Source organism: Coturnix japonica, chromosome 3 (assembly GCF_054131305.1).
Source record: "Coturnix japonica strain WE chromosome 3, WE-NBRP24, whole genome shotgun sequence".
NCBI classification, from domain to species: Eukaryota; Metazoa; Chordata; class Aves; order Galliformes; family Phasianidae; genus Coturnix; species Coturnix japonica.
Window position 1 is genome coordinate 58,081,899 of NC_140665.1, and position 23,924 is coordinate 58,105,822.

General features: G+C 34.4%; 1 protein-coding gene across 1 annotated transcript in view; it reads left to right on the forward strand.

The window, feature by feature from the left end:
- Window positions 1-23,924, forward strand: part of TRDN (triadin) — a 199,312-nt gene that overhangs the window by 68,386 nt on the left and 107,002 nt on the right. The window contains 4 exon segments of the mRNA XM_085541752.1: window positions 745-804; window positions 1,904-2,098; window positions 6,663-6,722; window positions 23,843-23,914. Coding sequence (XP_085397878.1) covers window positions 745-804; window positions 1,904-2,098; window positions 6,663-6,722; window positions 23,843-23,914 — 387 coding nt within the window.

Genomic DNA, 23,924 nt, shown 5'->3' on the forward strand with positions numbered 1-23,924 from the left:
AAGAGATCACCTAAGAAATAGTTGGCCTAAAAATAAAAATTAAGGAAAAATTAAGGAAAATGTTGTCATAGGACATATATGTAGCAATTCTGAGCTGGAATTCAGTTATAGCAGTTGTTATTGTTTGGAAGAAGGGTAATTAACTGTCAAGCCTATTTTGTATTCAGCAAGTTGTCTGGGTAGCAAGCAGAAAAGGAAAGATAGAAATCACTTCATAAGGTTTTGACTGCCTTTCTGGGACGTCCACTGTTTAAATATGTTTACTTCCTTGTGCAGACATATACTCACTCAGACTGAGCTCTGAAGTGAGCACCAACCTTGTGGGTGTGTTCCTAGCAAGTCCAAGCTAAGAAACCCCTTTTTCTGTAAGAATAGTGAGCTTAGTGTAGTTACGCAGGTTACTGTTGGCTTGAGCACAGGCAGAACAAGCCTGCATCTGATCAGAGCTTGTGCAGAGCAAGTTTATGTCATCTAGGATATATACAATATAAACCTTCCATAAAAATCTTCATTTCTGTGTGATTGCATTGTCTTCTGATTAGGTGATTCTCAGCAGATATTCTGAAGATTTTTAACCTTATGAACCTGAGAAAAAGAAGAATTTTACAAAAAAATATATATAACACTACTCATGAAGAAATGTGAAATTTTCAGTAATGCTGTTGCATTTTAACATTAGTTTTCTCATTTGTTTGTTTGTTTGTTTGTTTGATTTTCCTAATATACAACTGCACTCATTTCTAGTTATTCAGAAACACAAACTTGAAAGGCATGAAAAAACTGAAAAGAAACCTCCTCCCAAAGGTATTTATTTATTTTCACTTTTTTAACCAGAGTTTACTTCAAAATTAATAAACTTTATTTAATTTGAGTAGAAAATAAAATGTATATGAAAAATGATCTACATTACACTATGAACAAATTAAAATGTCTTAAAAGTGACCAGACGTTAGTTCTATGCATAATCCATTTTAAAACTTGTTGAAATTTCAATGACTGAAATCCAAAGAATCAAGGAGTATTGGGTTGAAAGGTATCTCAAATATCAAATCCCTTTTGATGGGCAAAGTTGCCACCCACTAGATCAGTCTGCCCAGGGCTCTATTCAACCTGGCCTTTAGCAAATCCAGGAACGACGCATCCACAGCTTCTCTGGGAAAGCTGCCCCAGTGCCACATGATTCTGTGAGTAAACAATTTCCTTCTAACGTATAACCTAAGACTCTCCTATTTTAGTTTAAAACCATTGCCTTTTGGCCTATTACTGTCCACTCAAGTAAAGTGTCGTTCTCCATCTTTACAGACTACAGGGCCACTCTAAGTGATGTAAGGTATTTGGAAACCCCCTTTACTCTAATGCAGGGCACATTATGAACAGTCCTGCTTCAGACCAAACTTGGGGAGCTGGTCAAAGAAATAGTAAAAAACACAAGACTCCTTGATCAGAAACCTTGACCTAATTGAAAAAAACCTACAGTAACCATTAAAAAAAAAAAAAAAGACCTTATAAATAACCATACATTAAATCAATCACTCCAAGATCATAAAGCAGAATTTCACTCTGAACTCCATAGTTAGTCCCAAAGTTAGTCAGATTTAACCTGGTAGTACCTTCTGTACTGTGTTTCTGACCAATATTTGTTCCCCTAGTTTATAGCACAAAAATTAATGTATTGTTATTAGGCTATTTTTATTTACATTTACAAGGCTGAAAACAAAACAAAAAAAAAAGCTCACATGTAGTATTTCTGTCTAAATCTGACTGACTTTCAAGAATTATAGTTTTCATCACATCTAAGCAATATGATGATGATGAAAAATATTCATTAGTAACTACACAACACAAAATATTATTATTTTGGGGGAAAAGAATGACACTGAAATTTTATCTTGATTACCTGCAGAGGAGAAGAAAGTAAAGAGCACCAAAGTGGAAACAAAAGTTAAAAAGGATGTGAAGGATGGAAAAGCAGAAGCAAAGATGGCTGAGAAGATCAAGCAGACAGAGACTAAAACTACAGAAGTTGGGTTAATAAAAGCCAAACCGAAATTAAAGGAGGAGAAAGCTCTTCAGACTTTTACTAAATCGGAAAAGAAAGGTAAACTATATGAGGAGGAAACAGATGAAGATCTTAAAAAAGTGGTAGAAAAAGAGGAGAAAGAATGAAGTTAGAACTGGCAAGGACCACAAACCACCCATGAAAAAGAAAAGAGCAAAACAAATTCCAGCTGAATCTCAGGTCGTAGATGGAAACTATTAAGAATAAAATAAGTTTAATTCAAATAACTGTTCTTTCATGGCTAAAGATTCATTTTCAGTTTGAATCCTCCTTTACTGAGGACCAATGTCTCAAGTAGGTTGAAGTCTTCATGGATTTGCTCAGTAGAATGTTATGTGGTATACTGCAAGTAAATTTACTTTGGAAAATACCAACAGCTCAAAAATTTGTTGGTAATTCTGTTTATTTTTTTTATCTCCTTTTGTCCTCATTAACAATTATGAAAGTAGCAGTAAATGAAAGAATGTGTAATCATTTGTATTACATTGGAGTATGTGAAACATTGCCATGTACCATAGACATAATTATATGCCTGCCTGATGTAATTTGATGGGATTGGATTCCAAATTTATCCTAAAAATGAACTAAATGCCATTTCCTTGATGAAGGGACGAGATTAAAGTATAAAATAAGGAATCAACATGCATCAATGCAATATGTAGCTGTTAGCTATCTGTTCCTCTTTCTGAGTAAGCCTGGGATTCTGCACTCCCAAATTGCTATGAATGCTCTGTCCCTTGACATCCCTCTGACTACTCTTTTGAATTAGATACAACTTATTACAATGAGGGAAGAAAGACCTGGTTTCTGTAAGAATGGCCACAGCAGACACAGGATTATTCTAACGTGAATAGTATTAGGTCTGCATCACACAGCAGGCCTATCTGATCATTTCAACTGATAACCATAAACAAGTTATTATGGCTGAACACCAAAACAGCTATTGCTACATATCTATCCCTGCCTGAATGTCTGAATGTAAAGGGACAGATCCTCTAAGAATTCCACAGTCATAACTTCTGGACACCTTAGGGGCTGTTGAAATTATATCTTTCTAGAAATCTGAAAAGACAGTTTTTGAGACAATAGCCCCTTTCTGACATGCACAGTATACTGAGAGAGTACTTTTAAAATACAATTTATACAAAGAAATATATTTTAGTTACTTCTGTTTTCACCTGAAATACTGCAGCATTTGGGGTGTAAAATCAAAGCATCATCATTCATAATGTTCTGATGAAGGGGAAAGTTCAGCAAATTGTTGAGTTCCTCTTGTAAGGTGCAAAACTCTTTCAGTTTTTGTTTGCTGTGACAAAATTTTGGTACACAGTGGAATTCACTTTGTACTGATTAGGTTAAAGCTCAAAAAGCGACAGGTATGCAGTTGAGACACTTTACTACCTTGATAGAAAACATGTTTAAAGTGAGTTGGAATCAAAAGAGCAATAGATGGAGGTGGGGTGTGGTTTGTTTGTTTGTTTCATTTAACTGATAAAAATTAGGAAAATTATTAGTCTTAACATCAAACATTAACATACAAACATACACTTTGTAAGTACGATTTGATTATGACCCCATGGACTGTGCACTGAGCCACAACAGGTGGAAGTGGAAATGAGAAGCTGGAGCATAGAAAAAAAGGAGTCTCTTAAACTATCCTTATCACTGGGGAAAGAGTCACATACATTCAATGAATGCTACCTATTTCTCTTCTGTACTTTTCACTGCAAACTGCTGCTATCCAACCAGATACTATCAGAAAATCCAGATTTATATTTCAGACTCACTGTGACCCATGATTATCATAATTTTTAATTTAAATTGCTCTAGCAATGTTCCCTGATCCTGCAGTCCTTCTTTTACCTTGTTCAAGGGAGTAGTTTTGCCAGCATTTCCTGGAACACTGTAAAAAGAATTGCAGTAAACACAGGGAGCTGTTATGATGCTACCACTGTTATATCATTCCTCAATAAAATTAAAATTTAAAAAGATAGTACATCTTCTAGGGTAAATCCAATGAGGTCAAGTGACAAAAGAATACCTGTGACCAGTTTTATTAATAAGAATTCAGTTCCAAACATTGAGATGAACTTTCAATCATAAGGTGAATATCTGTATCACCACAATAGACTTACAAGGTGAAAACTATCACATGAAATTCTCACGTGAGCAGGAGAGTTTAAATTAAAATGAATTTTTAGCCATGAAGTGCTGTTTGGAGTATCATACTCATTTAAAATTCCCAGTGTTTCAGTCTTTGCTAGTAGGCAGAACTGGACTTAAGTGGAATGTTACTCTGCACCTTATTATTATATATACAGTAGAAATACTATTTTTATTATTCAGTTTAGAATTCTGCCTTCAGTCTTTTTTACAAATCCCATTTTTCAGGATACTACAATGAGAAGATTAATACACAATCTTTCTTTTTAGGTGTAATCAAGACTATCACTTCTTTTTTTATGTTTATTGAGAAAAAAATAATGCTTTTATGTTTATCACAGTAAGAAAAAATATGTCTATTTTGATCCTTGTTTGTATTACTATCATTAAAAAACATATTATTTTAGTATCAAGGAAACGGTGTGAGCTGCTAAGTCCCTCAGGCCATGTCTGTATCATAGCGTAAATAGATTCAGCACAAGCTTGTGCTCTGTCCTGTGACAGCCCATACAGCTTATGTCTCCTGACAGTTTAGTCCCACTGCCATTTAGCAGTCTCTTATACAATGCCTGGAAATAATCCAGAGGCTCTTCCAAATTGGCAGCATGGAAAGAGACAGATAGCCTCTTTTAGCAAAGCAGGGGTAAGGAAAATTCAGGTTTCTGGGCATGAGCTTTGCCCTGCCATTTGCTCTCAGGACTAAACAATTAACCTTGGTCTATTTTATTTATTAATACAGACATAAGCTGATTGACTAGCACACTGAGATCCTATTTCCAAGCATGTTGAAGTCAGTAAGCTGACTTCAGAGAATAGAGTTATATATACTGAGAATATAGAGTTGTACATACTTGTTTCTGCTCCTACTTACCTCCATTACCCACCCCCTCTCCATGACAGAAAATTAGCACATTGGCTTAGTACAGATACTGCAGCCAAAATGTTCAGATTCCTTAAGGATGGAATCCACTACTGGAGCTGACCAAAATGATAAATTTGAATTCCTAAATACAAAATCAGAAACTATTATGGATAGTCATTAAAAGCTCTATAAACTTTTAATGGACTTGTTTATGCTCTGGCAAGTTCGGTCCAGGTAATAGGAAACAGCTGCATGGACTCTAATGGACTAGTGGAAACAATTGGTTTAACTAATATTGATGCTCTAGTGAACTCTGTAAGAAAGTAAATAATAAAATGTTACATTCTTAAGAATATGATTTTATATTTTCTTTTTTATTATTATTATTACTTACACTTGAAAAATTTCAAAGTCCATATAACACTGTTTTGAAGGTGGCAAAGAGAAAGGGTAGCTTTATAGATGCGTAGGGATGAGATGCAACTGGAGATGGACAATGTAGTTTATGTAACCTCAGAAATATGGGGTAAGCGTTTAGGAAAGAGAGATTAATTTACTCATCTCCTTTACTCAGAGGCTGTTGTAAACTAACACAGCTAAACAAAGCTGGCATTTGATCATCAACATTAACACTGGAAGGTAGTGTCCCCTGTAGTCCATTGTGACAATGTGTTTTTCCACCCAAATGGAGACTAGCAAAAATCGTTTGCACTCGGTTATAATACAATTCTTAATCATAACAATTCTGATCCAAGTCTTCCCCTCTACTTATACATAAAGAAATCAGTAGACAATCAACAGTTCTGAATTCTGAGTTTCATGTAGATACAGAAGCATAAATTTCTGAATAGAAAAAAATATTTGTATATATTCATTATATATATTATATATGTCTGTGTAAAGTTATATGTAAAGATGAGTGTTTGGAAAATAATTATGTAATGAAATGATAAAATTCAGTTGAAAATCGCACTGCTGCAGAAGTGTAAGTACACAGAGTTCTTTTTATATTACCCTTCTTATATTTGCATATTGGTTATATTGACTTGCATATTGATTATCCAGTTATCACAATATTCATATTGATTATATTGACTTGCATATTGATTGTCCTGTTATCACAATATTATCAAAGTACTGTGATATAAAAGTTTACTGGTTTTTACTTTTGTCTTATTGAGACAATACAAAATGGTTTTGCATGGACATGAAATATTCTTTAGTCCATACAGTAGTTTGCATCATGCCCCTGTGGGGAACAAGGCAGTACACTGCTGATCTGGTCAACACATTGCAGGCCAAAAAGAGGAGTTAGTGGTTCTGAGTTAGCTCTTAAGTACTTGACTGGGTGGCTCACTGTTATATCTGTACAATAAATTGTCTCTTTCTGAAAATGTGTAGAAGTCAAGTCCGGGGAAAAAAAAAAAAAAAAAAAAAGAATACATGAAATAAGTAAAAATATGTAAGAGTATCACCCAAGTGGGTCTTTGCATTGCCAAACTTTATCTTCGCAATTAAATAGAAACAACAGTTTAATTTGCTTTCTTCATTACTCTTTTTTCCTCTTTCATCTGTTAGATCAATATGCATTCTGTCGCTATGTGATTGACATGTTTGCGCACGGGGATTTTTATCCAGGTACTTTCCTACATCATTGAACATCTAATATTCTTCTGTTTTCCTGAGAATTTCTGCTTCTTTATGCATTAAAAGTGTGATTTGTGTGATCTCACAAGTGCAAAAAAGATTGTGCAAGTAGTTTTAATAAAGCATAAGATCTATTGGCTGTCTTATTAAAGCTTTTTAATTTTCTGTTTATTATGCATGAATTAAAAGTAAGGTTATGCTAAAAGTAGTCAAATGAAGGCTATAGAAATTGCTAAAATATTCCATGCTTTTTTTTCTGTCTGAAGTGCAAGAGAAAGGAGCTTCTTGTTAATAGCTTGTTGTTGTTTCTTTTTTTTCCTGCAAATAGTAAAACTTAACCCCAGAATGCTTCAGGAAATGAACTACTGTTGCTCTTAGTACATAAAATATCTCAGCTGAGCAATCACCTCTGTGCTTTATCTTCCTGCTTTCCACATCTCCGTGCTTATCATCTAAAACACAAAGATCTTAGGTAGAAAAGTAGCTAAAGTAACTGACCATGACTGAGTACTATCTTAAAATGTTAGGTCAGTTCAGTTTTCCCAGATTTTAATTGACACTGCTCCTTCTGAAATCATAATGGAAATCATCCAGCACAGCAGAACATGATAGGACATAATTCTAGAAATGAAAAGCAATGGTATTTTTGAAAAATCAGGGATGAAATATGAAGGTACATCCTAAGCATTACAAGCTTTGTTTCGTCATTTGAACAAGAAGGTCTCCACTGGTACCCATCTGAAAAGTCTGTGCTTCCTAATCTCTACTTTATGCGTTTGCTCTTCTCTTGGTATGTTCTGGTACAGTTAAAGCTAGGATGCTCTAGGGATGTAGCTGAGAAAAACAGTCTCTCAAAATGGGGAGAGTGAGGACACAGTTATTTGTGGAGAGGAAATGAATAACCTTGGCATTTTAAAGAGAGAATGCTGATTTGGCTTTTCCTCAAAGAATGATATGGAGAGAGTCATGTTTGCATTCAAAGAGAGAAAAGTATTGTATCACCTCTGGGTTTTTTAAAGGCAGTTAGTTATGAAGAGATGGACTGATCTTCATCTAGCCTCAGACTGTGACAAATATTAGAAAACCTTCAAGAGACCTTCAGTTTTGCTTTAATTTACAAAATAATTCCCTGTACCAGATGTGATTCACCCAGACTCTGGCTTTATGAAGCTGTATCATTAATAAAACACAACATGAAGAGATCTGTGTAGCAAGATCTCTCCTGGAGTTCTTTTGACGTGTGCAAGCAGCTCTGACATGTGTCAGAGCATTTTCTCCAGACAGCTTCCTGGGCTATTTGGCACTCTCTAAGGCAGAGCAGACCTGTTGCAAGAAGGGCATTTTGGAGAAGATTGCTTTCCAGTTTTTAGTTTTTGCCTTTCCACACACAAGAAAACTGGAATAACCATGAAGGGAAGTATGGAGATAGACGGGGGTGTCTGCAGTGAGTCAAATTTCAGACACAACTGTCTACTCTTCCTTCCCAGTATTTGCTACATGCCACTTCAAAGTACTATAGCAGAGCTGTGTTGAGAAATCACAGAAAAAGCATAGCTTAATAAATATTCAGTGGTCATTGGATGGTCAATTACCTTTACAGGTAAACAAAAAGAGAGACAGCTCAAGGCCCCACAAAGCAAAAACAAATCATAGAGCTGCTTAAATCATCTGATTTCTAGGAAGAGGTTGGCTCCTCAGCCTTGGGTCTCCAAAAAGTCTAGCAGTGACTCCACCTGTGAAACAGGTGCTTTTTGACTTACTAAGTCGTTTGTTAGAACGAAAAGCTAAATATTGTGAACGGTTGTTGTGGAAATGCATATCTTTCTGAAAGTTCAGATAAAGTGTTGCTTTCATAACCAGATTTAGTCAATTCACAATCTGTGAGAAACAGCGGTGAAAAATTCAGACCACATTTCTGAGAAGCGAGGTAAAGGTCCAATATGCTTATTTCTGTTATTTACAGAAATTGCTGAACGCAACACTTAGTTTTTGCTACTGCTTTTCACATGTAATGTGACCACTGTAAACTGGCCTTTGTGAACTGAATTATGATAATTCATTTTCTTGTATAGATAGCTGTAGGGAAAACACCAAATCCCTTTAATATCCCTAATAAGCAATTACTTTACAATCTCATATATTTCATCCTTCCTTTGCTTTATAAATGTAATGCTAAATTACTTTGTTCAAACAAAGAAATGCAAGGGTAATTCATTTAAGGAATTTTATTACAGTCAACCTTATACCTCAGTACTTTAAAATCAGGAATCATGTGTGTCAATCCTGATGTTACTGTTTGTGAAAGAGAAAAAACAATGGAAAATTTCTTCACATAGATGTACTGGCTATTTTGTAAAATATGTTCATATTTACACTGAATATGAATTTATATTTCCAAGTTTAATAAGATTTATTTCCCATTCATGACATTCTTTAGGTACATTATATGGACTTATTATTTCAATTACAGCAATAAATGAAAAAAAAAATCATATTACTTATTGGCAGTATTGAATAATTTTAGGTTTATATAAACATATACATGATTTTAAAGTATAGTATATTGCTTAACTTGGCATTTTATAGCAATTATATAATTAAAAACTTCACCCATAGTCATGCATTTCTTGAATTACATACACTTTTCAAAACATATCAGTTAATATATTTTATAGTAATGTGAACAATGTATTGGAGATAACGCTGTACTTTTAAAAAGTGAGAGTGAAATTCTCTTCATTTACTCAATGTTTTACATTGTTATTCTATATGTAGCTCTAAAAAAATGTACACAATGGATCTATAAGACACTGTAGAAAGGAGAATTCTTGCTAAACTGCTTTATGAAGCATCCACAGTCACTTCCTTGTTTCTCTGATCAGTATGTGTCCCTGACATTGAGTAGTTTCATACAAATCCTTCTTTAATTCCTAATAACTATATCAGTATAAATTATCTTCCAAGATTTCTGTTTTACATAGTGTAAAAGAGAGTACCCGAGGTCCTCATAACTTTACAATAGCTAATAGAAGTTTTAGCCATTAACATGGATAGGTTTTCTAGAACAGAAGTCCAACATTTTAATATCTTGAATGCAAAGTGGCCCAGTCTGGATTCTTCTGAGAAAAGTAGATACCACAGTCTTGAGCTTTCCTAGATATAGGATAAAAGTCAACCTTCTGATTTTATCTGACGAACTACAGAGCTGAAGAATATTTTTCATTTTCTGTCTAGCACGTATGTTTGCCAACATTTCAGAAGGACCATTGAACAATTTTTCCACCAAAGGACAGACTTTCTGATCTTATTTATCAGTGGATAACACTGAGTCAAGTAACATGTAGCCAAGTATGGACAGTATTGTCTGAGCATTAACAAAATGCTTTATCCAAATTGCCTTTTATTCCTTTTGAATTCCTACCAATGAATTTGATTTTCTGACAGGATTTTAAGTTTCACTTCCAAAGCTTGAAGACCTACAGAGGAAGACTTGTTTTTTAATAGATGTTGTGACATATTTCTTTCTACTGGCACCTCTATTCTTTTGCTGACTCTGGTACTTCTGAATCCCAAAATACCCTTTTGGACGTAAAAGGCTACTGAATTTCTTTCGTCTAGTTTCATGGATAAAGTCATCTCCATTAATTTGATAATTTATTTAGTTTTCTTGAATTTTGTTCTGAGTGATATTTCTGATATTCATATTTCCATGTGTTATTGGTAGGGAAGAAGATTGTATTTCAGTACAAACCTCAAATTTTATTTTATAACTATTTTCTTGCTTTTTAAAAGTTTGAAATCTTTGCTGACACAGATGGTATTTCAGTAACAGTGTCTGGTCACTACTTAAGTATGAAGTACACTTCACTGAGTTAACTGGATCCACTCTATTTTCTTCACCCTCCACAATACTCTACTCCTCCACTTTCCCTGCAATTTTGCCACATGCTTTATCCAGAATATTATAAATGACATTTTCTGCATTACTCTGTCAGATCATGTTGTTCCAACATACATCTTTTCTTTGCAACTATCCAAGAAACAATTTTTATGACTCTCTTTTTGCATGCCTATCTCAGCATGTGGTTGTGCATGTTGCATATGGCTGAATTAAGTGATAAGCATCTTTGGGTTATTTGATTCTAAGCTGTCACCCTTGTTTCTTGCAGATATACCAAATATTTCTGTTTAGCTTTTGTTTGTATTTAAATTACTTGGAAATTTATTTTAGTTAATTTTAGAATCATAGAATCAGAATCATTTGAGTTGGAATGCACACTTAAAGATCTAGTCCACCCTGTCTGCAATGAACAGGGACACCTACCACTAACCTACCAGAGCCTCATCCAGCCTGACATTGCATGTCTTCAAGCATGGGGTATCCGGCAACCTGTTCCTGAGTCTCTTCACCCTTATCATAAAAAAACTTCTTTATATCCAGCATCTCCTCTTTTAGTTTGAAAACTTCACCTTGTCCTATCACAGCAGGTTTTTCTAAAGTTTCTGTCCCCTTCTTTCTTATAGCTCCCTTTTGATACTTGAAGGATTAGATTACCTTTAATTTACTGAATTCATTTTACTCTGCTCCAGTTTTGGTTAAAAAAACTTGCATTTCACAATACCTTGTCCTCACTAATGGATGATCTTTAAAGACAGCTCATTGACAGCAATGATAGTGACAAATTGTGAAGCACAGATATGGCACTATTAACAGTTTAGCATATTTAAAATATTTGCACTAAAGTATTCAGCTAGCTTATGAAGCTTATATCACTAAATGACCATCTCCAGAAACAGCTGCACTGCAAAGGAACAAGACCATAACACTTTATTTCATCAGTCTATCCTTATATGTTTATTGTGTATTTCCAGAGGTCAAAGTAGACAGTCTTGCTAATCTTATGCTGTTGACATAACATTTGCAAAGGAGAATCTCATCAAGAATTATGGCACCTGTATACTGCAAGAGTGTATCTTATAATGGAAAAGTAACCCCACTTTCTCATTAAAAATTAATCCAAGTCTCACTCAATGTGCAGTATGTTAATAAGAAGTATATATGTACACACACATAAAATATAGATAACAAATTCAGGCAAATTGTGACCAGATTCTGTAAGGAGTCCTACAGTTAGCTTTGTTTCTGAACAAAGTGACAGATTGAATGACCTCTGTGTCTACAATGTTCTTACAATACTTGTCTGCTCTGTTCCATTGTCAAAAGGTATTCAGTTGTAGAGCAAGGATTACTTCTATTTTATGAATGTGGTAAGAGAAGTACAAGACAGTGCCAATGTGATACTTGTCATTTAATATCTCAAATGATTTATGGCGATACTAAGTGTATGTTAATATTTTAAGATCAAGGGAAAAAAGTGCTGTGTAATATCTGAGAGTATTGAGTAACTAATTTTGAATATAAAAATGCCTGCATTTGCTGTAGGGGTGCTACAGCGCTGGAGTTAAGTCCTTGCCCTCTTCTGTTCAGACAGAAAAACTCTTTAAACCATTAAACTATTTTTAAGTGTCATTCTTACATGATTGAAGACTAGGATGTGTCGTGGATATATCAACGGTATTGTCTAACTTTTCACATTGTTACGTCAGATTGATATGGTGTCAGCTTCATTTCAAGTGCAGTTCCTCTCATCGTGTATAGATGCAGGAAAAACAATCATATTCAATAAGAAAATAACATAATATTTGCTTGTTGTTCAGAGAAATTCAGCAAGAGAAACTGCTGGCAGAGTTACAGACTTTCAAATTTGCCAGAGAACACTAGAAAATCCATATATATAACTATTACTATTATTATTATTATTATTATTATTATTATTATTATTATTATTATTATTAGGCAGAGGGAGAGCACTGTTTTCTGTTGGACCCTACTTAGTAGTCCTCTTCTCAAGAGTCCAAAATAAGCAAAACAGATATTCACATTAGTAAAATGATAAAGTGAGAGTTTGGAAGCTGTGAAAATTTTCCACTTTTACTTTTTAAACAGAGAAGGTATCTGGCAACCTTCTCACTTTGAAGGCTGTACTGTACCCCAGAATTTATGGATACTCATTAAGACTGATGTTCAGAGCTGGCAGTTAATTATCCATAGTTGATATGGAAAAAAAAAAAAAAAGTTCATGTGATCAAACTTGTCATCACATTTGTTTCTGCTGTTTACATAAATGGAAATGATTCAATGACAGAAGTATTTATTCCACTAGTGATCTCCTGGGATAGTTCCAAGTACAGTCTGAAAAGAAAGAGGTAATAAACTGATACTGTGCTTTAATTGTTGGAAAAATGTCTAATCTATTAATAAACAATTCTTGTGATAGTTTTAGCTGTCATTTAGTGTCCAAATATTGTTTCCTTACATTTCAGTTCATTCTACAAAGCTATCACAAGATGTCTACTGGTGTCATTTCAATCTTTTTCTCTGTGACTCCCTTCTCACCCCAATAGATGTGACTATTTGGGTGAATTCAGGAATGACATTGATCTTCTAATAGAGACATTATCAGCACACAATCCTGACACCATCCCACGGTGGCAAAACAGCTATCTATTACTGCCTGTTTATATCATCCCACTGTGAATCAGAGCCAGATGCTGGCACACCAAGCTGCATCTGTCAACAGTCTCATGGCACTTTATTGTAATTTTGCCAAAAAAAAATTCAGCTGACTTTAACTGTCTCAGAAGCAGCTACCCAGGGAATGCTTGGCATTCTGATTCTGTAGAGAGGAACTGATTCCTTTTTTTAATAGTTTACTGCACACTGTGGAATCAGCTTTGTGATACAATGTAAAACCAAAACCTTCAGTAGTAGAAGGCTAAATTCTTGATTTTAATGGAAATAAACCAATTGAATATGAAAGACTATACTAAAAAAGTATTGTTGCAGTATTATTGCATTTTCAATATTGTTCTTCGAATCACAGAATCATATACACCTTGGAGTTGGAAGGGGCCTTTAAAGGCCATCTAGTCCAACTCCCCTGCAATGAACAGGGATATCACAGGTAGATCAGGTTGCCCAGGACCTGATCCAGCCTCTCCTTGAAAGTCTCCAGGGACAGTGCATCCACTACGGCTCTGGGCAAAGTTAGGATAATTGGGGCAAACTTCTCTTATTATATATAGATATTTCAAATAGTTAATTCAAAGAATTTCAAATCAAAGGTCATTTCAAAAAAACCCTCAAATAATATCTAAAAACTCTAAAATAAAAAGACTCAGACACTTCAGTTTTGTAAGTAAGTTGCTCAGCAAGCAAACAAACCAAAACAACAAAAAAAAAAGAAACAAAACTTTGTTTCTAGAAAAACAAGTGTCAGCCATAATAGCATGTAGATGCTTTAATGGCTTCAAATGTGGGGAAAAACACAGCCAAACGAAAGAGGCTCATGTTCAGTCCTAGACTGAGTAGCAGTATACTGAAAATAACCTAATGATTATTTATATTGTAGGTTTTGCTGATGGTATCTGTATTTGAAACACCTGAAACTAGTTATTTGTAGGAATTATTGATCTTCATCAAGAAAGCTGAGGTAGATAATATTACAAGCTAGGTTGGTAGCAAAGTCTGTCACTAACGTCAGTGGCAAATACCTCTGAGAAACTTCAGGTAGTAGGGTTCAGACTTTATCTTAACAGACTATTCTTCTAGCAGGGATGAAAGTTTCCTTCCCTTTTATTTCACTTTGTCTTTCAGTACATGGTTATGTGATGTTAATGAACATTAAACATCAATAATATTTTTTATATTTTTCTGTTAGGCTTAACAACAAAATTCTTTCATTCCATATGATCTTTATTTATATACTTCCCAGGTGGTAGGGAAGCATTACATTACTAGGCTGCAGTTATTTTGTGAGGGGGTAAAACACACATGGCTCATAATTCCAGTCCTGAAATATTTTGGTTGCATATAGCGTCATACCTAAGTACAATGCCAAAATGAGATGTTTGTAATTCACTGCACCTCACATACATATCCAAAAGTTAATTGCCAAACTCTAAGCCTTAAATGTCTTTATAGCCAATGGTATGAAATGGAGTCCTCCAGAGAACAGTTTAATCCAAAAAGAGATGCCTAAGATAGAAAAGATGAATCACCCTTTGAAGGGACCAATTTCTCTCCATTGACTATAAATGGATCCCTCGGGTGACTTATCTAGATTTAACTGCCTTAACTTTTAAAAGTCTAAAGCTTGTTGAAAAAAAGCCTACAAACATTCAAGAAGTATGCTAAAAATACTCAAGCAACAATTTTGTTAAATAAAGACATAAAATGACATGTTTTCATATAAGATTTCAAATAGCATTATTAGCAGCAGCTGTTGGCTCAGCCAAGAAATCAGCAGTGATACTCTTAAAAAGTATGAAAAGTTGAAGAAATGACAATAGCGTTTTGGAAATGATGGAAGGGGAAAAGGAAAAAAGTATATAGAGAGAAATAATTTCTGGGAAATATATAGAGAACATTCATTTTCTACATGTGCCAAGCAAAAGAAGGTTAAATATCCTGTTGAAAACAAAAACAAAAATAAACAAACAAACAAGAACAACACGAAAAAATTGCAATATGCATTGCTTTGACTTTAACTGAATTTAAGCCATTTGGAAATTTTTACACTCTGTATGCTTAGAATATTCTTTTATTTCAGAAAATTTCCATATTAAATTTCCACCTTCATATGTAGGTGTGGTAAGTCAAGTCAGTTTCCCAAAAATAAGCATCAACCCCTGCAGCACGAGGACTGGTAATCATGAAAGTTAGTCTCAGGACTGTTTCTCTTAAAATAGCCACAAAATAGAATTTTTTTTATTTTTTTATTTTTTCCCCTGGGAAAAGGAAAGGGAGCAGAAGAATCAAACTTAAACAGAATGAGTTTGGATAAAAAGATGATTAGCAGGACAAGGTAAAATGATTTTAAGTTGAAGGAGGGAAGATTTAGGTTGGATGTTAGGGGGAAGTTCTTTACTAGGAGAGTGGTGAGGTCCTGGAACAGGCTGCCCAGGGAGGTTGTGGATGCCCTGTCCCTAGAGGTGTTCAAGGTCAGGTTAGATGAGGCTCTGGGCAGCCAGATCTAATAAATGTGGAAGTTTGGTGGCCCTGCCAGGCAGGGGGGTTGGAGCTTCATGACCCTTGAGGTCCCTTCCAACCTGGGTCATTCTGTGATTCTGTGATGATTATTTCCAGTGTTAGAGTCTGTCTGCTCCAGAGTATCTCTTCATCCTTCCTACCATTTACAGAAAAGAAGCTTCACTGGAAATTGTTTCAGCCTGAAATATTTCAGGCCACATATACTGTTGTGCTGTAGAAACAACATTTGATGACAAGTGTTGCATTAAACTTAACATCATCTCATATTTTAAGGGATGTAAATTTCAGCATCAAATTTCAAAAATTCTGTATTAAAGATATCATAATTAATAACAAAAATCTAACCTTGAAAGGTATCACAAACTTAGTGCTTACCTAAGCTTTCACTGATTTCTGTGGGAGTGAGAAACAGGAGTTAGTACACCTCTGCAAAACAGTGCCCTAGTGCTGATATTTCATCTAATAGAATTTCTCAGCTAATTCCCCAACTAATTGCATTATCAAAATACTAACTGCAGAAAAATGCTTATAGATTCACTCTCTTTGGTGATGGTCAGGTAACTTACATTAACCTTTTCTTCTTCTCATTCTGGAAAAAGAATCAGAGAGGTTGAAAACTTCTTGGATTGTGTTCATATCTATTTGGATTCCCTTGGATTTCCAGTGACTTCTACAGTAGCTATATTTATTACTAGCATTTATTATTATTACTCTGATTATAGTGAGAGATTTGTGTGAGATTTTATGTGAGAGATCTATATGAAATTATAGTGAGAGATAAGTAATTTGATTTTGGTAATTCATGTTGTTATTGTTTAACAAGACTTAGCACATGCATTCTTTCTTGAAAACTATAATATAAAGTATTTGCAGTCCTGAAGTACTGCCCAGTTAGTTTTCCTGAGTTTAGAACTGAGTGTATTTGGACTAATACAGTTGGAATGAGAGCATGTACAGATAAACCAAATAAAAATAATCACAAATTACTGAGCAATGATCCCTTGACATAGTCAGTCTACTGCCTTTCACTATAACAGCTTATCAGTCCCTCCCATTCTGTTTAATTGTTAGCAGAAAATATTTAATTGCACTGTTTTCTTTTCTCTGTTTTAATGATTTTCCTATGGATATTTCATATTGCAAAAAGTATTAATCTGTCACGACTCCATACATTCATGTTAATTATTCTAGGAATCACTGGACATTATACCAATTTATTAAAGGTTATTTAGGGAGTGAGGGAAAAGCTGGATGTGTCTCTTTATTTTATAATCTGCTTGTACAGTCTTTTAGCATTCCAGTGTGTAATAATAGTAGCCCATTATTTTCATAGAATATCTCATTTTCACTTCCTCAGTTTCTTGAGATTTGGCTTTGAATATTCCTAAGGATAACACATAGGATTATCTTTACACTCTAAATGCAGGTGATAAGTATTGGGAGGGAGTAGAAACAGCAGAGGGAGCTGAGTATCATGTGATAATGACATAGTACAGAAGCAAACCCACATTAAATGATTTTAATAAACTTCTCACTCATTAACTCTTGTCCATGCTGACTAAAAGTTGCTACACAATGTACAGACAAAGTATGGTGCAATTACTGCTTTCATAATAAAGTAGGGATGCTAGAACATTATATGTCTGATGTTTCTTTTCAGTTTTCTCCTTGTAATGTCAGGCAATGTGATTTAGTGTGTAGTGGGGAAAAAAAAAAAGAAAAAAAAAGAAGGAGAAGAAAAAGAAAAAGAAAGAAAAAAAAGTTAAAAATTTATTTCTTAAAATCTTTAATCTTTTGTACATACAAATTTGAACAGTTTTCATGAGATATATATGGAGTGAAAGAGCGATTTTTGGAGCCTCAGTGGGTAAAAAATCTCTGGAAAAGAATTCTCAACAGATACATTGTTGTAAGTGAATTTAACTGCACAGCTCTCTGGTGCAACTAAGATACTCTGCATAAATTTCTGGTTGGAACCCGTAAAACTGGTTGTAGGCTAAAACAGCGAATATCACTCCCATAGCTCTACACTTATCTCTCTTGCTTGCATCACTTTTATATTTCTTATGCACATTTGTACTGTGTGAGATACCACAGGAAAAGAAAAAAATATTGAGCCATTTCCCACCTGCCAGTTTGGTAGCTACAAGACAATGTACAAACTGATGTTCACATAAAGTCTTGGAAAATGAGCCAATAGAAATTCATGCTTGTTCAGTTATTTAATCAAATTGGACAAGACAAACATTTTCTCTTCAGAAACTTCATTAAAAAACCTATGTAAATTTGCATTTAAACTTACATACATATGTATCCATAAATGCACAATAACCTAATATATTGTATGGGTGTAAAAGTGTAATTGCAGATAGGAATGCATCATTAAAACTAAACGATGAAGTCAAATATCTTCATATTAAAAATAGAAGGCAATCAAGTTGCTGTTGCTATATAGTTGGCTCATCAAGAAAGGAAATTTAATCTTTCACCTTACTATATTCCAAAAAGCATTTAGATTATCAGTTTGCAACTGTCCTTCCTGCACCTTTACTGTTAACCTATCAGTCCTTGCTTTTAGCTTAATAGATGTGTGACCTCCCAGGGCTGTTAGGTTACTTTTAATAAGCTAGGATTTGTTATCTGTGTGTTGAGGGAGGAGTATCTCTCAATAACATGCTTCATGCACAAGTTAGACTCCAAGTAGAGTTCCAGTGCTATCTGCACTATTTAAAACCCAAGTGGAACACATAGTTTTAACATTTTCTCATGCATCATAATGACTGGCAAACAGCCAGAATACCATACAGAATACGAAAATTTAAAGCTACAAGTAATTGCTAGACATGCTGTAAAAATGTTTTTCCTTAGTTGATATCAACCCCATGCAAAATGAGATTTTCACTGCATATCAAGCAATTATCCATTTATAAACGCCCATAACCTGAGTGTAATCAAAAAACTGAAATACTTACTGTCTACCAGGACAGACTTCCCTGAAAGCTTCCTTGTATTATACATTAATTCTATCATAACTGTAAAAATTGAATTCCAGAAGAAGAATTGAGACCTATTTAAACTATTTTCTTTCCCATTTGACAATATTTTGTTATCACTTTTAATTTAGGTAACTAGATTCAATTTGATCACTACTGTTGTCTGAATTTTATTCCTTCTGCCACAGTCATCCACATTCATAAATTCTCCTCTAGGTAAAAGTGGAAGCCTTTATTCCATATGTCTGTTGAGAATGAAGCCTGTCCCTTGCTAATTCCCAAACTGAGCCAATTAATTGTTTGAGATGGTGGTACTTGGTACAGATCAAAATTGTCAGATATCAATCAAAAAATGTTGCATGTTATGTGTGTTTGTATTTCAGAGCCCAGTAACATTTCCTGGCACCATTTAATTTAATAGTCTACAGAAAACCATCATGTTACCAGAAGTATCTCTTCTCAGAAGGATTGCCTATTTAGGGCACCTGCATTCCAGTTCCTTCCTCTGTCCTTCCCTCCATCCCTTCCTTCCTCCATCCCTCCCTTTATCCCTTCTTTCATTCTCCTTCCTTCCCTCCCCAGAATGAGTAGTGGCATTATTCAGAACAGTTACATTCTCTTGATCCTCAGCTATTCTATCACAATGGAAAACCATTTGCTTGTAGTTTTTCTTGCACATATACAAAGTGCCAATAACCTTCCTCAGAACAATAAGAGCCTAACTTCTGAAGAATAATGGAAGGCTCAACTTTAACTTCAAGTAACTTACATGTCAAAACTGGAAACCTAGAAAGAACAGTGGGATTGCATTAAGATTTTAGTCCTCTAAAAGCATATTTGGCAGTCTTATCTCATTCTTCTAGTTCATATCTTTATCTGAGCTTCATGAAACATTTGATCTGAATCTGTGTTTCATAATAAATGATTCTGCAAACTTGCCTGATTTTTTTTTATTTTATTTTATTTTTTTTTTATTTTTAAATTTCTACTATCTTTAAGGAAAAATATCACATCTGGGCAAATCAAGATTTATTTGAAGATATTTTTCTGCACTATTTGAGAAGCACTGTGAAGGTGCATTGGTACTATTGGCCTGTAGAATTCCTGATGTTCAGATAACCAAAACTTGGATTTGAGGAAAATATCAGTGGAGCCGGTGGAGCAAGTACAGAGGAGGGCCACAAAAATGATGATAGGGCTGGAAAACTTCAGGAGTTTGGAAAACTTCTTCTATGAGGAAAGGCTGAGGGAGCTGGGCTTGTTCAGTCTGGAGAAGTCTTAAGGGAAACCTCATTGCAGCCTTCCAGAACTTAAAGCGAGTTTATAAACAGGAGGGAGAGCAAGTTTTTACACATGGGAATGGTTTTAAACTAAAAGAGGGAGAATTAGTTGAGATATTAGAAAGAATTTTTTACTCAGAAAGTGGTGCGATACTAGAACCAGTTATCCAGAGAAGCTGTGCACGCTCCATTCCTGGAGATGCTAAAGGCCAGGTTGAATAGGGCCCTGGACAACTTGAACTAGAGGGTGACATCAAGAAAATCTTTAACATCTCTTTCAATCCATGCCATTCTATGATTCTGTGATGCGGGGAAGTTTACAGTCATCATACTGCTTCCCACAGTGGTATCAATCCTCCTTGAATCCAATTGCACCCTTTAGAGTGTTTCTAGTTGTTTTAGAATAATAATAATGCTCACTAGAATGAAAAAATAAGGTAATTATACTTTGTCTTGTATTCCTTATCATGCAATATAAAATCTAAAATATTCATAAACGAAGTGAGAAGGAATTTCTTTATCACATCTCAAATGTTTTAATAAACATGGATGAAGGGAGTTTCACAGATCTTGAGGATTGTAGCTTAGTTTCAATGAAGTATTCATTTAGTATCTAGTGTCGTACAGCTCCTAATCAACTTTGCAGCATGTCATTTTCCTTTCAGGTAGTCTAGGAAGATATGTCTTAACATGACATTTTTTCTCTTGGTGAGTGAATTCTAATGAGCTTAAAGTCAAAACATTTCATTCTTTGCTGTATATATCAGCTGTATATGTTCTCAGATAGCTATTTACAATATCATATATGTAGGTGTCTGTAGCACAACTGCGTGAACTGATTAGGCACAGAAATTCATACACACTTTTGTGTTTGCAACTACAAGCCTTTTGGGGAATCAAACCCTAAAAAATATTTGTGAAATTACAAATATTTGTGAAATTACAATGCTTATCACATGGTGGAAAAACAAAGACTACATGTGAAACTAGAAGCAAACAAACATGCAGTCTATACAAGTTGAAGATATGATGTGTCTGCCTTTCTAAAGCAGAGAGGTAACTGTATGTCCAATAATAATAGTAGGATTCTGTGTAATGACTTCTCATAATTCATGAATTAGATTGATCATCTACAAGGATCTTTAAACATATCCTGCCTTCCTCTTATTTACATCATAGATATGTCCAATTGGCCACTGCTGGAGTCAAGATAGCAGGCACTATTCATTCTAATGGTCCAATATATATTCTTCATTTTTAATTTATGAATTTTCCATAGTGCAGAAAGATACATATATTTCATAACTTACAGGGGAAAGAAAAAAGGAAGAGAAAAGAAATTTGACTTAGGGTAACCACTTTAACATATTTCATCAAAAGAATAGATAAAATATTTATTCAGCTACAGTCCTTTGCATTCCCATCAAAGTGAATAGAGATACATTTAATAACACACGGAAACATTAAAGAGGCTTTTTATCTGAGTGGATGGGAACCTGTTCAGAACAAACACTCTTGCCTAAGGGAAAGTTTTTGATCTGTGAATCTTAAGATTTTGGTGCTTAAAACACTCTCATATTAGGTCACGTGATCAATTTACATGAAATAAATGATTTGCTTAAAAGTTGTAAAACTGTTAAATAGAACTTGACAAGTCATTAGCAGTAAGTGGTATCGCACTGGCACTATACTAACTAGCACTGGTGCAATCATTAGCAAACTGCTGCTGCAGCAAAGAACAAGAAAATAATGGGGCCATCCTATATTTTGACCTAAAGGTGTTAGGTCAGTGCTCCATATAATAGATACCACACTGAAATCCAAATTATTGGCTACCTCTTTTTATTACTTACCTACTCAACATTTTGAGGCACTTTGAGGCACTTTATTATTTTTAATACAAAGCAATTGGTGTAAATTGTAAAATTTATCTTTTTTTTTACCATCTATTATAATGATCTAGTATAAATACAAACAAATTAAACATAAAATAAAAAGAAATATAAAATAATTGTCCAAGCCTCTAATCAAAACTAGCAGAAATAATAATGTTACCTGCTCATTCTTCATTAAAATTTTCACTGTTTTGGTTTTCCTTCTGAACTAGGATTTTCAGACTGAATGAACAGTTAATGAAGTTTCTGTACATTGACAGAGGTTATAGATGTAACATCACTGTTCTCACTGAAAACAAATGCTATTCAGTATCTTGTTAGCTCAGTTAGCAATTTCAGTACGTTTTTTTGATTCACAAACTGGAAAATTATGGCTAGACATCTGGACTCCTGAAGTTTGCGTACTGTTCATTTCAGTCACATGAGGCTAGGAACATTCTGTGAAGAAATCAATAAATATTCAGTTGTGATTACTGCCAAGACAGGAAATAAGTCTAAAAACTGAGATTTTTACAATTTGTTGTGTAGTGCCTTAAGTACATTAATTTTGTCAGTGGCTCAGGCATACAAGTCAAGTTTGAGTAGCTCCATGTGTGATATTTTATATAAATTAGCAGGTGAACTAAACTACAAGCTTGCAAATTATTTGCCTGCAATTATATGTACACTGATGAGATATAAAAACATTGAGACTATGGTGCTTAAATTCCACTTCTGCCTTCAAGATGATGTTTTTCTCATGTTGCTCAAATCCCACTGCTGTCTTCAAGATGACCATTTTTCCCATGCATTCCCCATGAGTATAAATGCCTTTGTAAATGAGAAGTGTAAGTATGACACTCCAATTTCCAAAGCTCATTCCAATCTTTATTTCTTTTCTGAGTCTATCACCAAGCATGAGGCATGCATTTGAGTATTTGATGTGGAGCTGGATCTGAAATCTAACAGCCTGATTGCACGTGTGCTCTGGTGCAGTGTGTACTGGTGCATATGACTTTATTTGTATTTCACTAATAAATGTATTTCATGGGATACTCAAGAAATTGTGCTGTCCAAGTTAAAATGATATTATAGCTAATAAAAATAAATGCCATATCTATATGTATTAATAAAAAAAGAAGAAGAAAATTATGAAAGCTCAAACTGACGTTATAAACCAGAAAAGAAATATGTGTGCAGTAAATCTGTGAATACTTGAAGACACAAAGTGAAAAATATTTCACTTCAGCATGGAAACTGGGCACAAAAAGGCTTGATTTAAGTCTACAAGAGAGTACAGTTGATAACTTCAAGAGAGGTGAGGTATTTTACTGAGCAATGTCAATCAGAAGTTAGGAAGTATTTACAAGTATTTTCAAGCTTGCTTGGTGTTGGATAATTAAGAACAGTTCTTGAGGATGAGAAGCCTAATATTTTTTATCAGTGTTTCTAGATGTTCATAATAAGTGGACTAGAGGGAAAAAATGAAGATCATTTGCCTGCCAGAAGAAAATATGCTTTTACTGTAGAATAGATATCATGAATTTGTAACATTATTATTATAGTATTATTCCTCTGGGGTTTTAAATCTAATGAAGAAAAGTGGACCTATAAGCATTTCAGCACTTGCTTAAGTCACTTGGTCTTTACTGATTTAAAATGCATCTCTTAAAGTTAAAACACTACACTTTTTGAGAAATACATTTTATCCCTAAGGCAGATAAAAGCTTTTATGTGAAATATAATGTTTTAAACATGAGCAATTCTGAAGGGAAATTGTCTTCCTGCTCAAACTTTTAATTAATGAATTAAAGTATTTTCCATGTTTCTTAACCTGTATATTCATGTGCAGGACATAAGGAAATGGTACCACCTCGTCTTCTTCTAGAACATAGTCCAAGAAAGAAGCCAGCAGCTATTGAAGGCAAGTTTAT